Here is a 23,579-nt window from a genome sequence, read left to right on the forward strand (position 1 = left end):
CTTATATCTTGGATGCATTTTTTTTTAAATCTTTATTTATTTATTTGAAAGGCAGAGTTACAGAGAGAGAAAGAGAGACAGAAATTTTCCATCTGTTGGTTCATTCTCCAATTGGCTACAACAGCTGGGCTGGTCTGAAGCCAGGAACCAGGAGCTTCAACTGGGTCTCCCACATGGATGGAGAAGCCCAAGCACTTGGGCTTCTACTGCTGCTTTCCCAGGTGTATTAAAGGGAACTGGATCAGAAACGGAGCAGCCAGGACTTGAACCAGGGGCTCTAAGGGATGATGGCCCTGCAGGCAGGAGCTTAACCCACTGCCTCACATAACTGGCCCCTATCTTTGATCCATTTATAACTTTTATACCAGGTATGAATAAGGGGTATATAATTCTAAGCTCCACTCCTAATCATGTGACTTGGACCTAAGTTCAATGGACCTAAGTTCAATTCCTCATTTGTAAACTGGAAATAACAACTGGTACAGAATAAAAAAATTCATGAAGTCCCTAGCATAGTACTTCAAGCATCCTAACTACTTTAGAGATGTGGTGGTTATTACATTTATAAGCCACGACTGGTTGTTTTCATAGAGGTGGTGCCGGGAGGATGGACAGTGTTCTGAAGAGACGCAAGCTCTGTGGTTGGTACAGTAGTCTCATGATCACCTCTGGGGATTGGTAAACATTCAAATTCCCAGGCCCCACCCAGAACTATTCAAACGAGCCGCCAGGGGGAGTGGTGCGTGTGACCGCCTTTGGCCAGACGGGGGCGCCTGCGAGAAGCCGGGCGGTCATGGCGGCTGCGCAGAGCCCTCCCGACAGCGGCGGCCGCCGGAGCCGGATCCGCAGCGCTCAGCTGACGGCTCTAAGGACGGAAGAGGCGGTGCGTGGGTGGAGCCGGGGTCTCTCTAGGCCTTGCCGGCGAGTGGCAGGGACGCCGCCCGGGGCGAGGGCGCAGAGCGGAACTTTGGGGCCCGGTGCGACGGGGCGGCCGGAAGGTACGGTGGGGACCGCGCTCTGGCGCGCGAGGCGAGGAGGGCGGCCGGGCCGGGGCTGCTCCGCGGACCTCAGCGCCGCCGTGCGGGGCGCGGAGGCGGAAGGGGCGCGCCGAGAGCCAGCCGGCTCCGCGCAGGGCCGGGGTCGACAGCGGGGCTGGGGCCGGGCTGTGGGTGAGCCGGTGGCGAGCGGCGGACCCCCAGGCCGGAGTCCTCGCGGGGTGGCCTGGAAGCATGAGCAGGACTTTCCTCAGGCCAGCGGAGGAGGCGCTTACCGCTCGGCTGTAGTAGCTTCCGGTTTCCCAAAAACACAGCAAGCCCGGACGGTCTCTGGTCTGGTGGTGCGTGGGCGCCGGAGCCGGATTTGATGAGCGACCTTGGGCCTGAGGACTGCCATACCTGGCGGTGGTGTCAGGGACGTAGTTCGAGGACTTGACCCTCGCGTGAAGGCGTCTGGCCCGGATCCAGCCCGGAAAGGGCTCCCTCGGCGCGGGGCGAGCTCGCCAGTGCTCACTGTGCTCGCTGATCCCATGACCACTGCGCCAGTGGCCTGTGGCGGTGTGGTCACTGAACCCCGGACCCCGGGTGCCCCGCTCCCAGCACTGCGCTGTAATCTTTGGTAGCGGCTACTGCAAGCCGCTGCTCGGTGCCGGTGGAAAAGGCGAGAGTCAGCTCTCTGGGCACAGTGCCAAGAGGCATAGGCGCTTCAGGGGCCGGCCTCGAGGTCAGGTAGCGACCTGGACAAGGGGCTGGCCCGGGTGGGGCAGGCAGTGTCGGGAGCAGAAATCCTCAGCCCTGGCTGCACTGGTGCAAGCGCCCGGAGGGCTTGGAACGCTGCAGAGACCTGATTGAGCTGCCCTGGGGTGCGGCCTGGCTGTCGGGGCTGTAACCAAGCATCTGCCTGGGGAGGTTCATGTGCTGACAACATGGAGGACGCCAGCCTAACATCGTAAACTACAAACTCACGGTTCAGCCCATCCGAAAGTGTTTTCACGGAAGAATGTTAATCAGCATGTCCTGCCTCCTGGTAGAACTGCTTGAGGTTGAACAGGGAAACGGGAAGTGCCTAATCCAGCACACAGTAGGTGTTCAGTAAACAGGTGTGAAGCTTGTTCTTTGCTGCCTTCGGCATCACACATCTGAGAACCTGTCTGAGCAAGTGTGGTTTCCTGTCGTGTTTGCTCCTGTCATTTCAGCGTGTTCATTGGCCTCTCCATAATCATCCTCGCTTTCCTCTTCCTCCCAGTCAAGAAGCCTGGCTGTAAAACATTCAGAATAAAACTTAGAAGTGTGTGTGTGTGCGCTTGTTGTTTTGTTTTAAACTATTATCCTGTTAGCCATAGTCCCCACTTGGCAGTTTTGCACAGAAAGTAATATTTTAGTTAATTCATGAGCAGGACAGGAAAAACTGGGGGGAGTTGGGAAGTGAAGGAAGAGAAGCAGCAGCAGAAGAGAGGAGAAGAATGGCAGTGGGAGAAGGTGTCTGTTCCTGGGTGTGGTGAGCTGTCCTCTGAGGCAGGCAGATAAGAAGGCCTCTGTCATTGCTAGGAGCATGCACTTGCTGTTTGTCCTAGGAGGGTGACAAGCTGTGGGTGCGTGTTGGCTCTGTGTTAGGGTGTTTTTGACATAAGTGGTGGTATGGAAATTCAGAATTTAAATTTGGAGGGGACTGCATTGTGGCTTAGCTGGTTAAGCTTCTGCCTGCAGCGCCGGCATCCCATGTGGGCAGCTCTTCTAGTCCCAGGTGCTCCACTTCCAATCCAGCTCCCTGCTGATGGCCTGGAAAAGCAGTGGAAGATGGCCCAAGTCCTGGAGCCCCTGCTGCCCATGTGGGAGACCTGGAAGAAGCTCCTGACTCCTGGCTTTGGGCTGGACCAGCCCTAGCCACTGTGGCCATTTGGGAAGTGAACCAGTAGATGGAAGATGCCTTTCTCTCTCTTTCTCCCTCTCTCTCTTTCTCTAACTTTAAATCTTTAAAAACAGAAAGGGAAAAGAATTTAAGTTGGGAGAGGATCCTAACTGCATCTTTCGTGTTTCTCTCCGCAGATGGCAGAATTTCCGTAGTCTGAGCTAGTGTGAGCCCAGATCTCTGGCTCTTAGCCAGCTTCAGCACTCTCAGCTCCACTGCCTGAAGAATAAATGGGATTAACAGGAATTCCAAACTGAACTGAAATCCAGCCTGCCGTGTTAATATCCTTTTCTTCTGTTGTCATTAGCAGGTACTAACTGACCTCAGACGGTGGCGCTCTGCCTGTAACAGGATGCAGCTTAAGCTGAGCCATGATCTGCCAGGGAAAATATTTTATTTTTAAAAACGGAATCATTTTAAATGAGTTTTAATTTTGTGCTGTTACTTTTTGAAATAAGAAAAGCCATGTCCTCCCTTTTCAAGTTTGTACATTTCAGTGTAAAAAAAGTAAGATCAGGGCCAGTGCTGCTGGTAGCAGATAAAACCTCTTCCTGTGGTGCTGGCATCCAGTATGAGCACCAGTTCGAGTCCTAGCTGCTCCACTTCCTATCCAGCTCCCTGCTAATGGCCTGGGAAAGCAGCGGAAGATGGCCCAAGTGCTTGGGCCCCTGCACCCACATGGGAGACCTGGAAGAAGCTGCAGGCTCCTGACTTCTGCCTGGCCCAACCCTAGCCATTGTGGACATTTGAAGAGTGAACCAGTGAATGGAAGATTGTCTCTGTCTCTCTCTCCCTGTCTCTGTAATTCTGCCTTTCAAATAAATAATGAATAAACTTAAAAAGTCAAGAGCATAAGTTTTTTTAAAAAAGATTTGAGTGGAGAGGGAGCAACTGCAATTATAGTCCAATATCATTATGAGTGTTATCTACATGGGGCCGGCACCGTGACTCACTTGGTTAATCCTCTGCCTGCGGCGCCAGCATCCCATATGGGCACTGGGTTCTAGTCCCGGTTGCTCCTCTTCTGGTCCAGCTCTTTGCTGTGGCCCGGGAGGGCAGTGGAGGATGGTCCAAGTGCCTGGGCCCCTGCACCCACATGGGCGATCCGGAAGAAGCTCCTGGCTCCTGGCTTTGGATGGGAGCAGCGCCAGCTGTGGCGGCCATTTGGGGAGTGAACCAACAGAAGGAAGACCTTTCTCTCTGTCTCTCTCTTTCACTAACTCTTATCTGTCAAATTAAAAAAAAAAATAAGTGTTATCTACATTCATGGTAAATCTTAAAATTTATGGCTTGTTAGAGTTGACAAAGTCTGGTGCTTTTAATGTTTTAATATTGCGCTGCTTGCTCAGCTCTCTAACTCATCTAATATCTGTACTCGTCATGTCCCCTGGAAGAGAATTTTCTCAGTTGGGAGTAATTTTGTCCCCCCAGGTACGTTTGACTGTATCTGGAAGAAAGGACACTATTAAATCTGGGCAGAAGCAAAGGAATGCATTTAAGTATCAGACATTGCATAACACAGGGCTTCCCCCCACCAACAGTTATTTGCTCCAAAATGCCAGTAATGCTGGGATGACGAAACCTGCCCTAGACATATCTGTGAGTTTTAAAATTTCGTTTATTTTTACAGTGCTATCAAATATACTTTGATTTCTTTTTTGAAGAAGGCACTTAATTTTTTTTTAATTTATATTTGAAAGGCCAAGAGATACAGAAGAGTCAAAAACAGATATTTCATCACCCAGCTCACCCCACAAATAGCTGCAACAGCAGAGTCTGGGTCAAGCCAAAGCCAGGAGCCCAGTACTTGAGTTAGCTGCAGCTGCCTTCCCAGGCACGCTAGCAGGAAGCTGGATCGGAAGCAGAGTAACCATGACTCAGACACATTCTGGTAGGGATGAATGATGGTGTTGCAAGCGGCAGTGTGCCCCACTGCATCACAACAGCAGCCCCGATTTGTCTTTTTTATAAAAAGTTTTGTATTTTTATCCCTAAATCAGTCATAAAATGGCTATGTGATAAAGTCAGCAATTAGAAGCACCAGAGCCATTGTTTTTGAAAAAGACCCTTAATATTGCAAAGGTAATAGAATACTTGATATGGCTGTCATTTTCACTTTAGCAGAAAAATGAGAATATTGAGTGCTTTGCAGGTTGTGAGAAACGCTTCTGTTAAGGGGCATTGATCTTTTCCCAACTCCTGTGCGTCTTAACTGATCTGAACGATTGTCTTCGGGTCCTCAGAAAAGTAGATGTCGTCAGAAGACCGAGAAGCTCAGGATGATGAACTGCTGGCCCTGGCGAGCATTTACGACGGAGATGAATTCAGAAAAGCCGAGTCTGTCCAAGGAGGAGAAACCAGGATCTATTTGGATTTGCCACAAAATTTCAAGATATTTGTGAGCGGTTAGTTAATAATATTCTCTTATACAGATTTTCTTAAGTAGAGATTATGCTCGATTTCTTATTGTATCCTAAACTCTGTCATTTTGGATTTATAGGCATTAGTGATAAATGCTGGTATTACAGATTTAAAGCATGTTTTTGTTTTAAAAGAAAATTGGAGCACTTTGCAGTTTGTTCCCACCTTTTGACCCCTGAATGGATTATTCTGCGTATTTCACGCATGGTAGTCTTCTGTAGCTAGCAGTTTATCAGCCATTTGTCAGTGGCTGTTAAGTGGGGATAATCAAAGAGGAAATGAAATGCAGGGGAAAACACCTGGAAAGCTTTAAAGTGCCATGGTAATACTCCTTAGGTTCCAGAATTATTGCAACTACCAGCAACACTTGACACAGGCTGTTACTCTGACCTTGAGCTTCAGGAACAAACCAGTTGCTGCTTTGATACATTCAAGGAAGACCTTGAGGCCTACTTTTCCAAATGTATCTACTATAAAGCCATCTAGTAAAGACAGAAGTGCAATAACCAGATGTAACTTTGGGAGAATGTTGATGCTGCTGTTCCATGGAACTAAACACCCTTTTCTGTAGGCGGCATTTTTAATCCTCCCTGGTAAACCACAAGAAAAAGAACATTGTATATAACTTGGTCAGTAGGGTTTGGAGTTCTCAGAAGTGAACACAAGAGTGAGCTGTAGATCATGATGCATTTCATGGTACTTAGTAGTTTTTTTGTGGGGTTACAAGGTTGTTTTTTTGTTTTTGCTTTTTAAGGTGGTGGCTATGGAGTTAAGATTAGGGAGTAGAAAGGGCTTTCAGGAGGGTTTCTGTTCCCTCAGTAAAGCTGTAAGTCTATCCTGAGCTCTGCTCAACAGTAGTGGACACTCAGGTGTTGACCAACTGATCCTCTCTAATCTTTGTTTTTGGTTCAGGCAATTCAAATGAGTGTCTGCAGAATAGTGGCTTTGAATCCACCATTTGCTTTCTGCCTCCACTTGTGCTGAACTTTGAGCTGCCACCAGATTATCCATCCTCCTCCCCACCTTCATTCACACTTAGTGGCAAGTGGCTGTCACCAACTCAGGTTAGACCCGGAACTTCTATCCATTTCTAGAAACTTAAAGAATCATCTTTAATGGTAGACTATCTTGATGATCTTGAATTCAGTGCATGAAGAACAAATGGCTTTGATTCTGTAATTTTTTTTCCCTTTGCCTTCATGAGTCCTCATGTTAATGAATTGGGAATGTGTGGTGATTTTACAAGGAATGGCAGTAATCATTATGAATGGTAGTAGGAGTAGTTTTTAACCAAATACACTGTTTCTCTTGTCTTGCTGTTTTCCCATTTAATCTGTATTGTAATGGAGACTGTAGTCCTTGTTTTTTCCTTAGATGTTGGTATTCATTTTTTTTTCCTTAGTTTCTGAACCACTCCTTAAATCCAAGATAAAATTGTACTTAGGACTGGAAAATGAGCAAATATAGCTACAGTAAGCAGATTTTGTGGGTAAATAAGTGTTTTTCTTTTTAAAACTCTGTGTATTGATAGTGAATTGATTGGTATCATATAGTTATAAATGCACACAAATAGAAAAGTGTGCAGTTCCTGTAGCTTTCTCGTAAGGCTTGAGACCTTGTATTATTACAGCCTCATTTCCTCTGGGTTCTATATCCTTTTCTAGTATTAACCTCAACTCTTGATTAAGACATAAATATGATTTAAAGCTAATGTGAAGTATTCTGGGATACAACAGATCAATAGCGGCTACTTTCCTAGAAGGCCTGATGAAGATTCATAGGCTGATGTGTATTAAAAAGCTGTCAAGGTTGCTCATCCCTTTGGGTCGCATGGTGTTCATTTCCCACCCATCAGTCTGCTCTTTTCGATGAGAATGGCTTTACAAAAATTGAGTTTATGGTTTAAAAACAAAGTTAAACTTTAAAAAAAAGAATAGTACATGAAGAATAAAGAAAAGAATATTACTTTACATTCTGATATCTGTGCCACAGATAATAGATGCAACACAAATGATTAACTTGGCCAGAAATATTAAGACTGTTTGACATTTAGATCACTGATAGGTGATAAGTAAATATTTGGATATTTATAATCTTGTTTCTCTAGAGAGCACTTGGTATTTTACATGCATGCATGTGCATACATATACCCAAACACATGCGTGCTCACACAAAAACACACACACACAACAGGGACAGGTTAACTAGGTAGGTGGTTGCAATTTTAGATGCCAGCATCAACATAATGCTGGCTTTTGTGGGGAGGTGGCAGAGGGTATTCATTATTTTAAGTCTTATAGTCCCATGTAGGATTTTCTGACAGTTTTATGCATATGATTGGGGTTTTAATTGATCACTTAATATTTCTTGTTTCAATTCTTGTTAATCGTTGTACTCTGATTTCATGGTATTGGGAATCTTGCCCATTAATACTGAAACTGACATGTGTAGGAGTCATTCGCTGACTGACTGAAGGAGGGAAGTGGGTTTAGTTTTCCAGTGTTTTCCATTGTTCCCCCTCAATATGCACGCACACAACAGAGCTTCTCTCTTGCTGTTAACCCTTCCTTCTTCCCGTTTACATGTATCCTGCTGGTCTTTTGAGAAAAGACTAGAGAAGCAGAGAGGATGGAGGGGAGCTGCTTGGTCATTGACCTGCAGCTTACACAGCACTTGGAACTTCCCTTTTAGTATTTATTATGTTTAACAGATTTTGATGGATTTCTCAAAAGTATGATTGACCTTAGAAATATCTTCATGCATATGTGAAAAAACATTTGCTGTCCAGTTTTAATTTGCCAATAAGTATTTAAGTTAGCGCATGTGCAGGCTCATTCAACAGCATTACACAGAGCCAGGAACAGAAAATATGGCCCCTTTTCACTTGTTTATAAAATTTGTTTGCCATCTGGAATGCTTATTTTTGGATGTTTACCTAAAAAAGAAAATCTGCTTAGAATTCCTGAGCTCAACTTACAAATATTTTAAATTCCCAATGGAAAATCCTCTTATATTTGCCTTTCAATTGAACAGACCACTTTTTTTTTTTTTCTTAAAGATTTATTTTTTTTATTTGAAAGGCAGAGAGAGAGAGGGGTCTTCCATCTGCTGGTTCACTCCCTAGATGGCCACAATGGTCGGAGCTGTGCCGATCCGAAGCCAGGAGCCAGGAGTTTGTTCTGGGTCTCCTAAGCAGGTACAGGGGCCCAAGGACGTGGGCCATCTTCCACTGCTTTCCCAGGCCATAGCAGAGAGCTGGATCGGAAGTGGAGCAGCTGGGGCTGGAACTGGCACCTGTATGGGATGCCAGCGCAGCAGGAGGTGGCTTTACCTGCTATGCCACAGTGCTGGCCCCTGAACAGACCACCTTTAAAGAGGAAAAGTTAAAATAGTTTTACCTTTGTTTTCTTAGCTTAGGAACTGTGAGCTTTGTCTTTGACAGCCAAAGCACATTGAGGGCTTGTGATGGTGTCCAGGGTCCATGTCAGTCTGCTTCCCTCCATTTACCAGGATCTGATGGAAGCCCAGATTGCTTTGTGAAGAGTAGCTTGTAAATCTGAAAGATTGAATTCTGTTTAGTGATTCTTTTGGGTGAGTTGGCTTTTTGATTGGCCTGGAAGTTAAAATTAACTTTAAAACAGGTGGTCTTTGAAAACTGTCCTTTGCTAACCAGTTTCAGGGCACCCATGGGGGCCAGGACTCCCCAAGGAAGGAGAATAGTTCATTTTAGAACGAGATCTCTTCTCTTAAGGAGTCTTGGTTTCTCTCGTTTTCACAGTGCTGTTTCTTGCTTCTGCCTTCGTGTCCTGCCCTTGCTTGTGTTGGGAGTGGTTACCAAGTCCTCCCATGACTGTGTTGGTTTTGCAGTGGAGACAGCAGCAGGAAGCGGGGAGGCCTCACTTAGAAGTTGAAAGATTTCAAAGGAAGTCGGGAGGCAGAGGCAGCAGCAGCATCTTCCAGACTCAGCAGCTTCCTCGTGTTTTCTCTCCTAGCTGTCCGCTCTGTGCAAGCACCTGGACAACCTGTGGGAAGAACACCGAGGCAGTGTGGTCCTGTTTGCCTGGATGCAGTTTCTTAAGGAGGAGACCCTTGCCTACCTGAATATTGTCTCTCCTTTCGAGCTCAAGATGGGATCTCAGAAAAAAGTGCAGAGAAGAACAGCCCAGGCCTCTTCCACCAAAGAGCTGGAGTTTGGAGGAGCTACCGGATCTGATGTAGACCAAGAGGAAGTCGTAGATGAGAGAGCTGTGCAGGATGTGGAATCACTGTCAAGTCTGATCCAGGAAATCTTGGACTTTGATCAAGCTCAGCAGACAAAATGCTTTAACAGTAAATTGTTCCTGTGCAGTATCTGTTTCTGTGAGAAGCTGGGTAGTGAGTGCATGTACTTCTTGGAGTGCAGGCATGTGTACTGCAAAGCGTGTCTGAAGGACTACTTTGAAATCCAGATCAAAGATGGCCAAGTTCAGTGCCTCAACTGTCCAGAACCAAAGTGTCCTTCAGTGGCTACTCCTGGTCAGGTAACTGCTTTGCTGATGTAGAGTTTTGCAAAGGGAGATCCTGCCTAAGGAACTTCCTTTATAGGGTTCGTGGGGGAATCAGAGACCTTGGAGCCAGCCCACAAGTTGTTTCGCTCTATGAGGAATGCTGTGGTCTTTCATTTATGTGAATGTAAATGCTTCCATAGCTGCTCTGGGAATGGGCAGTCCTTGGCAAGGGTGAATGCTAAAAAAGTAATTCCTGGAGCAGGTGCTTGGCACAGCAGTTAAGACACAGCTCGGGATGCCCATATCCCATATCGGAATATATGGGGTCAAGTCCTCGCTCTGCTCGTGTTTCTCTCTTCCTGCTAATGTGCATCCTGGGAGGCTCGAGTGCCTGGGTCCTTGCCACCCATGAAGGAGACCCAGATTGAGTTGCTGGCTCCTGACTTTGATCTGTCCTAGCCCCAAGTATTATGGGTATTTGAGAAGAGAACCAGCAGATGGGAACTTGCTTTCTCTTTCTCCTTTCTCTCTCTCTCACTGCCTTTCAAATAAATAATTTTATAATTATATCTTTTTTTTTTTTTTTAAAGGAATTACCAGGGAATTCTGTTGATTTACTTTGTCTGCGAGGGTCCCTCCAACCTCAGGGAAGTCATTAGCCTTTCTTTGTGTAAGGTTGAAATCTGAAGGGGACATTCCTTGGAATGATGAACTGAATCATTTATAGACCTTAGATTAAGTACAGCCTTTGGTTTTCCACTGTTGTTGCCTCTTTGTTAAGGCAACACTTACAACACACTGTACCTATTTAAATTGTACCGTTTGGAGTGGGCGTTTGACCTAGCAGTTAAGCTTCCAGCTAGGACACCTGTGTCTCACATCAGCGTGGCTGGGTTTGATACCTGGTTCTTGCTCCTAGTCCCAGCTTCCTGCTAATACAGACTCTGGGAGTCAAGGGTGATGACTCAGCTAGTTGGATTCCTACCACTTATGTTAGAGACCTGGGTGTTGAGATTCCGTCTCCTGCCTTTCCTTCCCTCTCCCCCTTCACAGCCTTTGTGATCACTGGGTAAGTGAACCAGCAGATAGAAATGCTTTCTCTAGCTCTAGTTCTGTCTCAAACTTTTTAAAAATTTAATTATACAATCTGTTTAGTTTTTGACATATGTGTAGACAACCTCAGGCAGGATGCAGACTGTTACCACATTTTTAAAAAAAAAAAATTTAGGAATTTATTTGAAAGGCAGAGTTACAGACAGAAAGAAGCAGAGACAGAGTTATCATCCATCTGCTGGTTCATTCCCCAAACGGTCGCAAAAGATGGGGCTTGGCCTGGCTGAAGCCAGGAGCCAGGAGTTTCTTCTGGGTCTCTCACAAGGGTGCAGGAGCCCAATATCTGGGGTCATCCTCCACTGCTTTCCCAGGTGCATTATCCAGGACCTGAATCGCCACCTATCTGGGAAGCTGGCTCTGCAGGCCATGGTTTTAATCCACTGTACCACAGTGCCGGCCCCTGGGTTTAATTTTGAAGTGAGGTGGAGGTGTTAAATTGTGTGCTCATCTGGTTTACGCCAGCATCTGCAGCATCTCCTTAGGGTCAGAACTGGCTGGGGAGTCCTCATACCTGTGGCGTTTTGCATTTCCTTCCAGGTCAAGGAGCTGGTGGAAGCAGAGTTATTTGCCCGCTACGACCGCCTTCTCCTGCAGTCCTCCTTGGACCTGATGGCAGACGTGGTGTACTGCCCCCGCCCGTGCTGCCAGCTGCCTGTGATGCAGGAGCCGGGCTGCACCATGGGCATCTGCTCCAGCTGCAATTTTGCCTTCTGTACCTTGTGCAGATTGACTTACCATGGGGTCTCTCCGTGTAAGGTGACTGCAGGTATGTCTGAATGCATGGACTGAAACCGCCTATCCCTTGCTTGCCGTCAAAGCCCTGCGAGTCCAGTTCTTCAGCCTAGAGATAGGCATTCAACAGACATTTCTTTGCTGGTTACTGTCCTGGGCTCTGGGGATGTAGTAGTAACCAGAAGAGACAGACTCTCCTAAGTCCCTCATTCTTAGGGACTTGGACAGGCAGACAAGGTAAATAAGGACATTAGGTGGCGGTGAGTGTCAGGGAAGCCCAGGGAGTAAAGCAGAACAGCACTTGAGATGTTTTGAAGGCAAGGTCCTTGGGATTTTAGGTAGAAAGACCAAGGGCGCCCTCTGGCAGGTGGCCTAAGTAAAGACTTGAAGGTATGCATGTGAGGGGGGACATTGTAGAGTAAGAACAGTGAAGGGATTTCCTCTGTGAACGTGAGCATGGACTGTGTAGGGCCCGGGTGGCAGATGCAGGGCATATAAGCTTCCACTCCTGTATCCACTGCAGCTTCGATGGATCAGTCACCAATCACTTTCTTTTTTTTTTTTTTTTTTTTTTGACAGGCAGAGTGGACAGTGAGAGAGAGAGACAGAGAGAAAGGTCTTCCTTTGCCGTTGGTTCACCCTCCAATGGCTGCTACGGCCGGCATGCTGCGGCCAGCGCACTGCGCTGATCCGAAGGCAGGAGCCAGGTGCTTCTCCTGGTCTCCCATGGGGTGCAGGGCCCAAGCACTTGGGCCATCCTCCACTGCACTCCCTGGCCACAGCAGAGAGCTGGCCTGGAAGAGGGGCAACCGGGACAGAATCCGGCGCCCTGACCGGGACTAGAACCCAGTGTGCTGGTGCCGCAAGGCCGAGGATTAGCCTAGTGAGCCGCGACTAATCACTTTCTCACTGAGCCCAGAGAGGCCCAGAATCTTCCTACTGTGGCCCTTCAGAAAGGCACCCTCTGTTAAGTTGGCACAGGTGGTGAAACCTGTTTGCCATTTCTGATCTAAATAAGGAAATTTAGGCCTTTAGTGATGGTTTAACTGGGCTTTGATGGCTTTGTCTCTCAGACTGATAAGGATGATATGATAGTGATTTCACAGGTTATTCTCGAGATCCAGTGGCCTAAGTACTGCCACGCAGAGGAGTTGTACTTAATGATCTGATGCAGATATATCATTGCATATAGAAATCAAGAGTCAAGGTTAGAAACTTTAATAGTGATTTCACAGAAGCATTTTGTGTCAGTCGTGTCTGATAGAAACTTGGGCTTGTACTTTCTTTTTACTTTCATTCTTTCCTTTGATTGCATTTTGTGAAGTATTTAGCCTTGACAGATTGGGTATGAGAAACAAAGCAAAAATGGTTCTTGCTGTGGATAAGTTGAGAAACAGTGGGCTAAAATGTGTAAAATGGAAACTGTGTGTATTGTTATGATGATTAAAGATTGCCAGTGTCACAGAGCATCATTGTTTACAACAAAGTGCCCTGATGAGAGAGGGGAGTATAGCATTCTGCTTGCCGAGGACAGAGCCTTGTGAAGGGTAGGGGCAGGCCATGTTGGAAAGTATGAAATAATAACAGTTTCGTTATTTTGAGAACATTAGAGCAGAGGCCTTTGTCCTTAAGATGTGAAGAACCAGAAAAATGTTTTAATTTATTAGAGGGATAAAAATAACAGGGTTAAAAGCATCTGTGCTGTAGAAGTAGAGGAGACACAGGGCTGGCATTGTGGCGTAGTGGATAAAACTGTCAGCTGCAGTGTCGACATCCCACATGGACACCAGTTCAAGTCCCAGCTGCTCTACTATCCAGCTCTCTGCTGTGGCCTGGGAAGGCACCCGCATCAGAGATCCAGAAGAAGCTCTTGGCTTTGGGTTGGCTGAACTTTGGCTGTTGCAGCCATCTAGGGAATGAACCAGCAGATGGAAGACCTCTCTCTCTCTTTCTCTCTCTCTCTCTCTGCCTTTAAAATAAATAAATAAATCTTTAAAAAAAAAAAAAAGTAGAGGTGACAGAGCGATGGGAGTGCATAGCACACAGAAGGATTCAGAGAGGAAGGGAAAGACCACCGAGAGAATTTTGTCTCAGAAGTGTTCATTGCGGGCGGTGTTGTGGCATAGAGTGTTGAGCCGTGGGCACTGATCTGTGTCCCAGTTGCTCCACTTCCAATCCAGCTCCCTGCTAATGGTCTGGGAATAGCAGCAGCAGATGGCCCAAGTGCTTGGGCTCCTGCCACCCATGTAGGGGACCTGGAAGAGGCTCCTGGCTTCAGCTTGGCCTTGCCCCGGCTTTTTGGGCCACTTGGGGAGTGAACCAGCAGGTGGAAGGTCTCCCTGTCTCTCCTCTCTCTGACTTCCAAAAAAATAAATAAATCTTCAAAAAATATTCACTACTTTAGGGATCAGCGATTTGGCGCAGCTGGTTAAGTTATCGCTTAAAACGCTAGCATCCCATATCAGAGCCCCGGTTTCAGTCTTGGCTGCTCCTCTTCTGATTCAGTTTCCTACTAATGCACCTGGGAAAGCAGTGGAAAATGGCCCAGCCTTGGCCTTTGTGATCCTTTGGGAAGTTAACCAGCAGATGGAAGATTATCTGTCTATCTCTTTCTCTTTCCTTTTCCCTTCTTTGCCTTTCCCATGCTCTGTTACTCTGCTTATCAAATAAATAAATCTTTTTTAAAATATGAAAATGTCCATTACTTTAAAAGAAGACAGATCTCTAAATCTAATATAAGGAAAGCAAACTAATAAAATGACTAGCATACTGTTGAGAGAAGTCTTTAATTGTGTTGAAAAATCAAGATAATAGAAGCGTAAGAACTGCAGGTAAAGTGGTTGCCTGTTCCAGTAAAAGCCAGGTTGAAGAGTGTCAAGGGGTAATGTTGACAGGAGCAACATTGTAGCACCTGTGAGGTGGAGGGCGGTAAGTCTTACTCATTGATTATTTGATAGAACTCAGCAGATAGTTTTTGTCCGTAAGCCAGCCGTAAGGTAGGCTTTGTTCATTATCAGTGAAAGGTGTTGACTTAGTGTAAAGTTAGTGCCTGTTTCAACCTCTGTGTCTTTGAGATGAGTTGGTCTTTTTTTTTTTTTTTTTAATTTATTTATTTGAAAGGCAGTGTTAGAGGCAGAGGCAGAGGCAGAGAGAGAGCTTCTATCCATATTCGCTGGTTCGCTCCCCAAGTGGCTGCATTGGCTGGAGCTGAGCCGATCTGAAGCCAGGAGCTTCTCCTGGGTCTCCCACATGGGTGTGGTGACCCAGGGACTTGGACCATCTTCATCAGCAGGGAGCTGGATCAGAAGTGGAGCAGCCAGGACTTGAACCAGCACCCATATGGGATCTTGGCACTGCAGGCAGCAGCTTTACCCGCTACACCACAACACCAGTCCAAGATGAGTCGGTCCATAGTTGCATAGATATATCAACATTAAGAAATCAGAGTCAAAGGAAAAATAAGATTTTACTGTCTTTTCCAGGTAAAGCTTTTCTAGTGGGAATATTTCATTCTGTTCTTTGTCATTTGCACATGTGTAATTTTTACCTTGTTATAACACAGGACTACTTTTCTCAGGATTCTGTAATGAGTGTTTTAGTTGGATTGTAGCCCTCCTAACAACTGGATGCTACGTCATTCAGTATACTGCTCTTCTGCTCACCATTATTCCCTTAGAGACTTCATTTGTCTGTCATTGTTACAAGTATCCCCATGTGCATGACTTGACTGGATTATTTCTTCACGAGAAAGTCTTGGGAATAGTATTATCAATTAGCCAGTGATGGTGGATGGCCATTTCTAAGGACTTTTAGTCAGCATTGCAGGGTTGTATAAAAGCTAATTTTCTATTTCACTTTCTAGAGAAACTCATAGACTTACGGAATGAGTACCTGCAAGCAGATGAGGCCAATAAAAGATTTTTGGAACAGAGGTATGGCAAGAGGGTGATTCAGAAGGCACTGGAAGAGATGGAGAGTAAGGAGTGGTTGGAAAAGAACTCAAAGAGCTGCCCCTGTTGTGGGACCCCCATACAGGTACATGAGGGCACATGGGTTGGCTAGCATGTTAGGACTGCTTACGAGCTACTGGCCAATCTAATGACTAAGAAATCCATTTCGGTGTTCACCAAGCCTTCTCACTTTGGAAATGCAGGTTTCACTGCTCGGTGTTGTTACTGACCTTAGATGTGTGTGGCTTTCCTTTTCAAAGTACTTCCAGACAGAGGCTGTTTTTCTCACCTTGTATCCACCTCAAAGTTCATTGTATTGTGCTTTAGCCCATTTTCTGTTGCTGATAACAAATACTGCACACTGGCTAAGTTACAGAGAAAAGTGGTTTGATTTGGCTCATGCTTCTGGCCTAGGATGGACAGGCCACATCTGGCGATGGTCTTCTTGCTGGCACAGTCTCAGGGTAGCCCAGGGTATCGTGTGGTAAGAGACAAAGAAAATGGGTGTGTGTCTCCCTCATCTGGCCTCTCTCTTCTTAGAAAGCTACCGGGATTCAGTCATGGGCCTCCACCCTGAAGATTAGACCTAATCCTGATCGCCTCGCAAAGCCCCCACCTCCATAAAAAAAAAAAGCAAAGCCACCATAGCCTGGTGAAGTTGCCCTCTTCCTAACACCTTACAACAGGGATTCTACTCCTATGTGAGTTTCTGAGGGGACGAATCCTGTTCAAACCATAGCAGGTCAGGAGAAGGGGGTGCTGGAGCTACATCCTAGTGATTTAAGAAAAGCGTCTGACTTCTCAACCACTTTTCTGGAAAGGTAGCGCACCTGTTCAACAAGCATACACTTGAGAAATGGAGACGTTCTTCATTAATCTGAGTGACGATAATTAGAGCAATCTCTTGCTTCTTGACAGCAATCTTAGTGTGTTTTAAAATTGAGCCGTAGCTTTGCATTTGATTCCAGTGTTCCAGTCCATTATGTATGAATTGAACCTAGTGGTGATTCCCCGTTATCTGGTGAAGGAGACCGGTGTTAAATTTAACCGCTTGTGCCGTGCCTTAGTGCTGTGATGGAGTAGAGAGCTTGATACCAAGTATTCACTTAGGTTTATGTGAAGATTTAACACTGAACCATATTTAACCCAAACATTTAAATATTTAACTATATTGTTTTCATTACACTATATGTGTTTGATTTGTATCTACTATTTATCAGAGAAGATCTATCTGCTAAATATTTTTTCTGCTAAATGTTTTCCATATTGTACTTGTATTGCAAAATAGCAAGCATTAACTAGTTACCAGTGTGTTATCCATGAGAAAAGGGATGAGACCAGGAAAATGTTCAACTGAATTTTTTTGGTGTGTTCATTTCTCCTTTGCCTTTATAGCCTTGATATTGTTCTCTCTGTCCTTCCCACCAGAAATTAGACGGGTGTAACAAGATGACGTGTACTGGCTGTATGCAGTATTTCTGCTGGATTTGCATGGGTTTTCTCTCTAGAGCAAACCCTTACAAACACTTCACTGATCCTGATTCCCTGTGTTTCAATCGGTATGTGTACACAGAATTCTCTGGACTGTACATTTCACTGATCCTGATTCCCTGTGTTTCAGTCGGTACATGTGCACACAATTCCCTGGGCTCAGCAGCCATTGTAGGTACTTGATTCACAGTCCATAAACCTCATGTTTACTTGGACTTATTTAGAGAATCTCTCCCATGCTTTCCCAGGTAGATGATTTCTATTTGCTTGAAAATGTTTTTTTTAATAAGAATATACACTATCAGAAAATTTTTAAAGATTTTTATTTATTTGAAAGTCAGAGTTATACAGAGAGAGACGGAGAGGCAGAGAGAGAGAGAAGTCTTCCATTCTCTGGTTCATTCCCCAATTGGCCACAACAGTTGGAGCTGCGCCGATCTGAAGCCAGGAACCAGGAGCTTCTTCTGGGTCTCCCACATGGGTGCAGGGGCCCAAGGACTTGGGCCATCTTCCACTACTTTCCCAGGCCATCAACAGGGAGCTGGATTAGAAGTAGAGCAGCCGGGACTATAACCAGCGCCTCTATGGGACGCCGGCACTGCAGGTGGCGGCTTTACCCGCTACACCACAGTGCTGGCCCCGATTCTCAGCATTTTTATAGTGAAAAATTTCAAACACATTAAAGTTGAAAGAATAGGGCTATGAAAAATATGGATTAACAGTTGATAACACTTTGTACATTTGTTCTCTTTAATTTTTTATTGAACTCCTTGAAGATAGGTTGGAGTTGTGGTAATGCTTGATTCCAAAACTGCCACGTTTGTCTCTTCAGATGGCTTCTACATGAGGACAGTACAGGGCGGGTGTTGGGTACAGCTGTTAAGACACTGCTTGGGATGCCTACACCCTGTGTCAGGGTACCTGGATTTAAGTCCTGGCTCCACTTCTGATGCCAGCTTCCTGCTCACATGCACCCTGAGAAGCAGCAGAGGATGGTCAAATGCTTGGGTTCCTGCCAGTCTTGTGGGGGACCTGTGCTCAATTCCAGACTTCTGGCTGCACCCTGGCCCAGCACCAGCGGTTGCAGGCATTTGGGGAAAGAACCAGTGGGATAGATGTCTTTCTCTCTCTCTCTGTCTTTCAAATAAAATGAAAATAAATATTTTTAAAAATAATAAACATAAGTAAAGTTACATGCCAAATAAATAAATGTAGAATTTCTCGGTAGTGGCTCAGAATTCCCTTTAAAGCTGTTTTTAATTGAACAAAAATCTAATCAGATGTTTGCTTCTGTCTTTTGTCTCTTAATATAGAAAAGTTTGGCCCACCTAGTTTGTGTGTGTTGATGGGAACATTGGTTTTTTGAAGAGTCCAGGCCAATCATCCTATGTAACAAATTAACTTGTAGAGTTTTGTTTCTCCATGGTGGTGTCTTTTGTGTGTTTCTCTATTTTTATTTGCTGTAAACCAAGAATTGATGTAATTAATTAGTTGATTTTTTTTTTTTTAAGTTATAGAGAGACAAAGAGACACAGGCAGACAGATGGACAGAGTTCCCATCCATTGATTCATTCCCTGAATGCCTACAACCATGAGGGCAGGGCCAGGGTGAAAGCCAGGAGCTGGGAACTCCATGCAGGTCTGCCACATGGGTGGCAGGAGTCTAATTACTGGAGCCTTCACCTGCTGCCTTGGCCGGAAGCTGGAGTCGGGAGCTGAAGCCTGGAATCAGACCCAGGCACTCCAGTGTGGGGCGCAGGCATCCTCACTGCAAAGCCGAATGCCTGTTCCCGCATTAAGTGTTGGGTAGCATTTTTGCCAAGTATAGTCCATAAGCGTGATGATATCGTCTCTGTAAGGTGTTATATCAGGAGGCACCATGTCAGGCTGCCCCTCTGTTAGCTAGCGTGATGTCCATCACTGTCATTTGTTTCGTTGTAGAGGTAAAAATTTCCTCTTTGTTATTCGTAAGTGATAACTTGGGAGGATCCCTAGGCACTATGAGCACCTGTGTTCCCACAGCTCTCCGGTGTCATCATCACTTGATGATCCTTGTTATGGGTTTCTGTAGAGCGCCTGTGGTCACTGGGGTTATAAATGAATAAAGGACACGGAAGAAACAAGCCCTGCCCTTGAGCTCTTGGGAACCTAGTGTTGAAAATTACTTAAATGTGAAGTGACCCAAGGGAAGGAAGAGAAACTGGCAAATAGAATACATGCCCAGATGGCGGGCGTGAGGACTGTGAAGACAGAGCCGAGTGGTGGTGGTCAGGGTCTTGTAGGAGTCCAGCTCCTGGACTGCCTGCGTGTGCAGCCCTGGCTGGCTCCACAGACCACGTGTGGAATCCACCGCCTGCTGCTCAGCCTTGGCCCAGGGGCATGTGTGCCTCCGGAGAGGGCTGTTCCTAGAAACGTAAAGGCAGCTTTTCCAGAGGGGTCCCAGTTTCAGCCCCTAGTGGAGTTGCTAAAGAAGAGGAGAGATCAGAGATTACTATCAGAAGAGTGCAGAAAGGGTTCTTGAGAGAAGGAAAGACAAATTCTGCTGTTTTGTCCAAGTGCATAACTACATGCCTTACTCTGTGCTTCCAGATTGTTTCATGCTGTGGATGTTAATGGAGATATTTGGGAAGATGAGATTGAAGACTAGTTAACTCCTTCCGCTCAAGACGTGGAGATGGAATGATTTGCCGTGATTTTTCGCTGAGTATACAGAGTAATCTTGCAGGATATTTAGGCTGCCATTCATTCACTTTTCCTGTGTAGAAGATAAGGAAGAACAAGGTTTATATTTTCATTTGGTACTACTGATTAAGGCACACTCAAACATTTTTCAACATAACATAAATTAATATAATTCTAAGCCAAAGCTTCAGAAAATGGAAACTAAAGAATATGAAATATTTAATGTGCCCAAAGCTCTAAATAGTTAAAAAGTAAATATTTATTTTCTTCTCCAAGCTTGAGGTGAGGAGAAGGGTCAGTAGTTGAACTTGCAGACCCCTTGTGTCTGAGAAGCAGCCCCATTTCTTCTGGAGCCCCTCACCCCTCCCCTTACGGCTAGGCCTGGTGGAAGCTCATTAAAATTGTGCCTAGAGCCTGTCCTATTTATTTCGTGTTCTTCCGCTGCTCCAGCCTCAGCCTCTGCTAAGTGAGTTCTCTTTGGAGGGAGCCCTTTACTCAATAACTGATTGGATGGCCCAGTGTCGTTTTGATTTTCTGCTTTTGAGAATAGAAGTTTATAATAATTTAAGAAAATATTTTTTAATACCACAAGCACTGTAGGTCACTTGCTATTTATTATTAGTGGGATATATATATATATATATAGTCTACTGGTTTGGAGCCAAGTTGAGAAGGCAGGCTCAGGATAACTTGAGCCCTCTTCCACTTTCCTGGGCAGTAGAGCTTGGATTCAAAACTTTTCCTTGCTACCCCTTCTGCTGCACGTTTTCTCCCCGTACTTTAGAACAATTTCAGTACTGATCCCAGCAGCATGTTTTCATTTCCTCTGCGGAGATGGAGAAAGCCTAACATACTCCCGAGCAGAGCAAGCTGCGTGTTCCTTCGTTGGTTTCAGTTCAGTCCTAGCGCCCCGAGTTCCTGCTGCTCTCTCACGAGCTGTGGGCAGTAGGCTCCCCACCCTGTTTGGCAGCAGCAGTGTGTTGCGTGATAATTTTTGTGATACCTAGATTCCTGCGTCTGAGTTTTGCTGGCTTTTTGAAAAAACTCTTTCCTTAAGGTTTGGGGAATGGCTTGGTAGCAAGGTCACATTTTTCTAGAAAGAACAGAAGAATTCAGCTAGAGCCCGTGAACGTGTTCTTTTTTCTTACCTTGTCATTGAAAACCGAAGAATCCCTTTTAACTCTTTTGGATGTGTGTGTGTCCAAAAAGTCAGCAGGGACTCTGTTTCTGGGCTGTCAATGAGGATGCTTAATCTTAAAAATAAAAATAACTTAAAAATCATCTTATAATTGGAACAGAGTTGCTGCTGTTTGTTCTGTCGCCAAGGTCACTGAACACATTTTCAAACTGTCAGAAAAGTCACATTTTCAAACTGTTAGAAAAATCGCACCTCTTTCACCGGGGCTCCTGACGGAGCCTAGGTGTAGGGCCTGGGTTTTGTTTAAACCAGAATGCTTCATGGACTTCCATGCAGCACATTTTATATCAGAACTGCAGTTCATTTAAAGAGTAAATTGAAGGCAAAAAATTGAAATTAAGTTACCCAGTGCAGACCCCAGAGGAGTGACTGCTATCATTGAATAAGAGGTTAGTGTGGGTTTTCTTTCTTTTTACTTTTGAATATTTATTTATGTATTTCTAAGGAAGAGACAGAGACAGAGGTCTTCTATCCACTGGTTTACTCCCTAGATGCCATTGGCTGGGCCAGGCCAAAGCCAGGGGCTAGGAGCTTCTTTTGGCACTCCTACATGGGCGGCAGGGCCCCACGTATTTGGACCATCTTTCTGTTGCTTTTCCCAGGCCATTAGCAGGGAGCTGAATTGGAAGTGGAGCAGCCAGGATGTGACCCAGGGCCCACATGCGATGCTGGTGTCACAGGTGGCGGCTTTACCCGCTGCGCCGCAGTGCCAGCCCCGCCGTGGGTTTGGGCATTTGTAGCTGCTCAGGCGCTGTGGTCCCTGACTAGTTGACTTCTGCTTGAGATCGTTTTGTTTGAAGCTGTTGCTCATTATGTTGAGGATGTCAGAAGCTTTCATAATAAAGTTTGATGAAAGAACAGGGAGGGTTTTTTTTTCCCATTTTTAAACCAACACAGGTGTTTAGTCCCAGAGATAGATTTATTTGCTGAGAATGTGTTTCTTTCTTCTTTGGGTACTAATTCTTCATCCCTCAGTTTTAACAAAGACAATAGGACTTACCTTATTTTTGAGGCATGTCTTTGGAGCTAATTTTAAGGTGTTTTGGTTGGGACCTTTAGCTCCTTGAATGCCCCCTGAAACAGATTGGTTTGTGTACGTCTGCTTTGTCAAGTAAATACATGAGAGAGGCCGGCGCCGCGGCTCACTAGGCTAATCCTCCGCCTTGCGGCGCCAGCACACCGGGTTCTAGTCCCTGTCGGGGCACCGGATTCTGTCCCGGTTGCCCCTCTTCCAGGCCAGCTCTCTGCTGTGGCCCGGGAGTGCAGTGGAGGATGGCCCAAGTGCTTGGGCCCTGCACCCCATGGGAGACCAGGAGAAGTACCTGGCTCCTGCCTTCGGATCAGCGCAGTGCGCCGGCCTCAGTGCACTGGCCATGGCGGCCATTGGAGGGTGAACCAATGGCAAAGGAAGACCTTTCACTCTGTCTCTCTCATTGTCCACTCTGCCTGTCAAAAAAAAAAAAAAAAAAAAAAAAAAAAAAAAAAAAAAACCATGAGAGAATAGTTTTATACTTGGTTTAATCACAAAAAGTTTTTTTTAGTTTTTTTATATAAATGGGCTCAGATTTGCCATAAATTGATGTGAATCTTATGTATATTTTTGGTGGGAATTTGAAGAGGCCATGTCTCTTGATTTTTATGTAGAAGCTTTTGGTCTAGGATTGAGAAATAAAAATAAAATGCCAAATAACTTAGTTTAAAAAGTCACTTTGGAGGCAGGCATTTGGCCAGACTAAGACATCACTTGAGACACCCAGCATCCCGTGCTGGAGTACCATTCAAGTCGCCTCTTCATTTCCCATTCAGCTTCCTGCTAATGTGCACCCTGGGAGGCAGCCAAGGATGGCTCAAGTGCTTGGGTCCTTGTCACCCATTTGGGAGACCCAGATGGAGTTCCTGGCTCCTGGGTTTGGCCTGGTCCCGTCCCAGCTGCTGCCGGCATTTAGGGAATAAATCAGCAGATGGGAGAGCTCTCTCTCCACCCTCATGCACCCCTTCCCTCCCACCTTTTAAATAAATGTAAAAATATGTCGAGATAGCCTGGCATTTTAGTGCATCAGGTTAAGCCACCACGTGTGATACCAGCATCCCATATCAGTGCTGGTTTGAGTCCTGGCTGCTTTACTTCTGACCTGGCGCCCTTCTAATGCACCTGGGGAGGCAGCAGATGATGACCCAAGTGTTTGGGCCCCAGGCCCCCACTGTGGAAGACCTGGGTGGAATCCCAGGCTCCTGGATTTGGCCTGGTCCAGAACCTGCTGTTGCAACCACTTAGGAAGTGAACCAGCAGATGGATCTCTTTCTGTCTAGCTCTGTCTTTAAATAAATAAATCTTTAAAAAAAAAAAAAAAAAAAAAAAAAAAAACAGAGGGTCTGTGATTAAGCTTGTGATTGGGGTTAAGGACTTGCCTTTGTCAGTTGAGTATCTTCTATCCATTTTGTAAAACATTTGATTTTAGAATCATTTTAGATTTACAGAAAAACTGCAGAGGTGGTGCAGAGAACCAGTTTCCCCTTTTATTAGAGTTAGTATGGTAAATTTGTCACATTGAAGAGCCAACATTGATACATTGTTACTAACCGGTCTTTTTATTTTTCAGA

At 45.6% G+C, this 23,579-nt stretch overlaps 1 protein-coding gene across 12 annotated transcripts; it reads left to right on the forward strand.

Moving 5' to 3' along the window:
• The first annotated feature begins 761 nt into the window (after positions 1-761).
• Positions 762-21,061, forward strand: RNF14 (ring finger protein 14). 12 transcript variants are annotated; one of them, XM_008255151.4, is made up of 9 exons: positions 762-998; positions 3,042-3,185; positions 5,128-5,309; positions 6,238-6,389; positions 9,318-9,845; positions 11,463-11,691; positions 15,520-15,692; positions 17,036-17,166; positions 19,688-21,061. In XM_008255151.4, the coding sequence occupies exons 3-9, from the start codon at positions 5,156-5,158 to the stop codon at positions 19,743-19,745; spliced, it is 1,425 nt and encodes a 474-aa protein (XP_008253373.1). In that variant the 5' UTR covers positions 762-998; positions 3,042-3,185; positions 5,128-5,155; the 3' UTR covers positions 19,746-21,061. The 12 variants fall into 12 exon arrangements, with proteins under 12 accessions (XP_008253373.1, XP_069932351.1, XP_002710317.1 ...); XM_002710271.5 differs by having other exon boundaries at positions 767-998; positions 3,042-3,214; positions 5,148-5,309; XM_017341147.3 differs by lacking the exon at positions 762-998 and adding an exon at positions 1,168-2,076 and having other exon boundaries at positions 3,042-3,214; positions 5,148-5,309.
• The last annotated feature ends 2,518 nt before the right edge of the window (positions 21,062-23,579 follow it).

Source organism: Oryctolagus cuniculus, chromosome 6 (assembly GCF_964237555.1).
Source record: "Oryctolagus cuniculus chromosome 6, mOryCun1.1, whole genome shotgun sequence".
Taxonomy (NCBI): Eukaryota; Metazoa; Chordata; class Mammalia; order Lagomorpha; family Leporidae; genus Oryctolagus; species Oryctolagus cuniculus.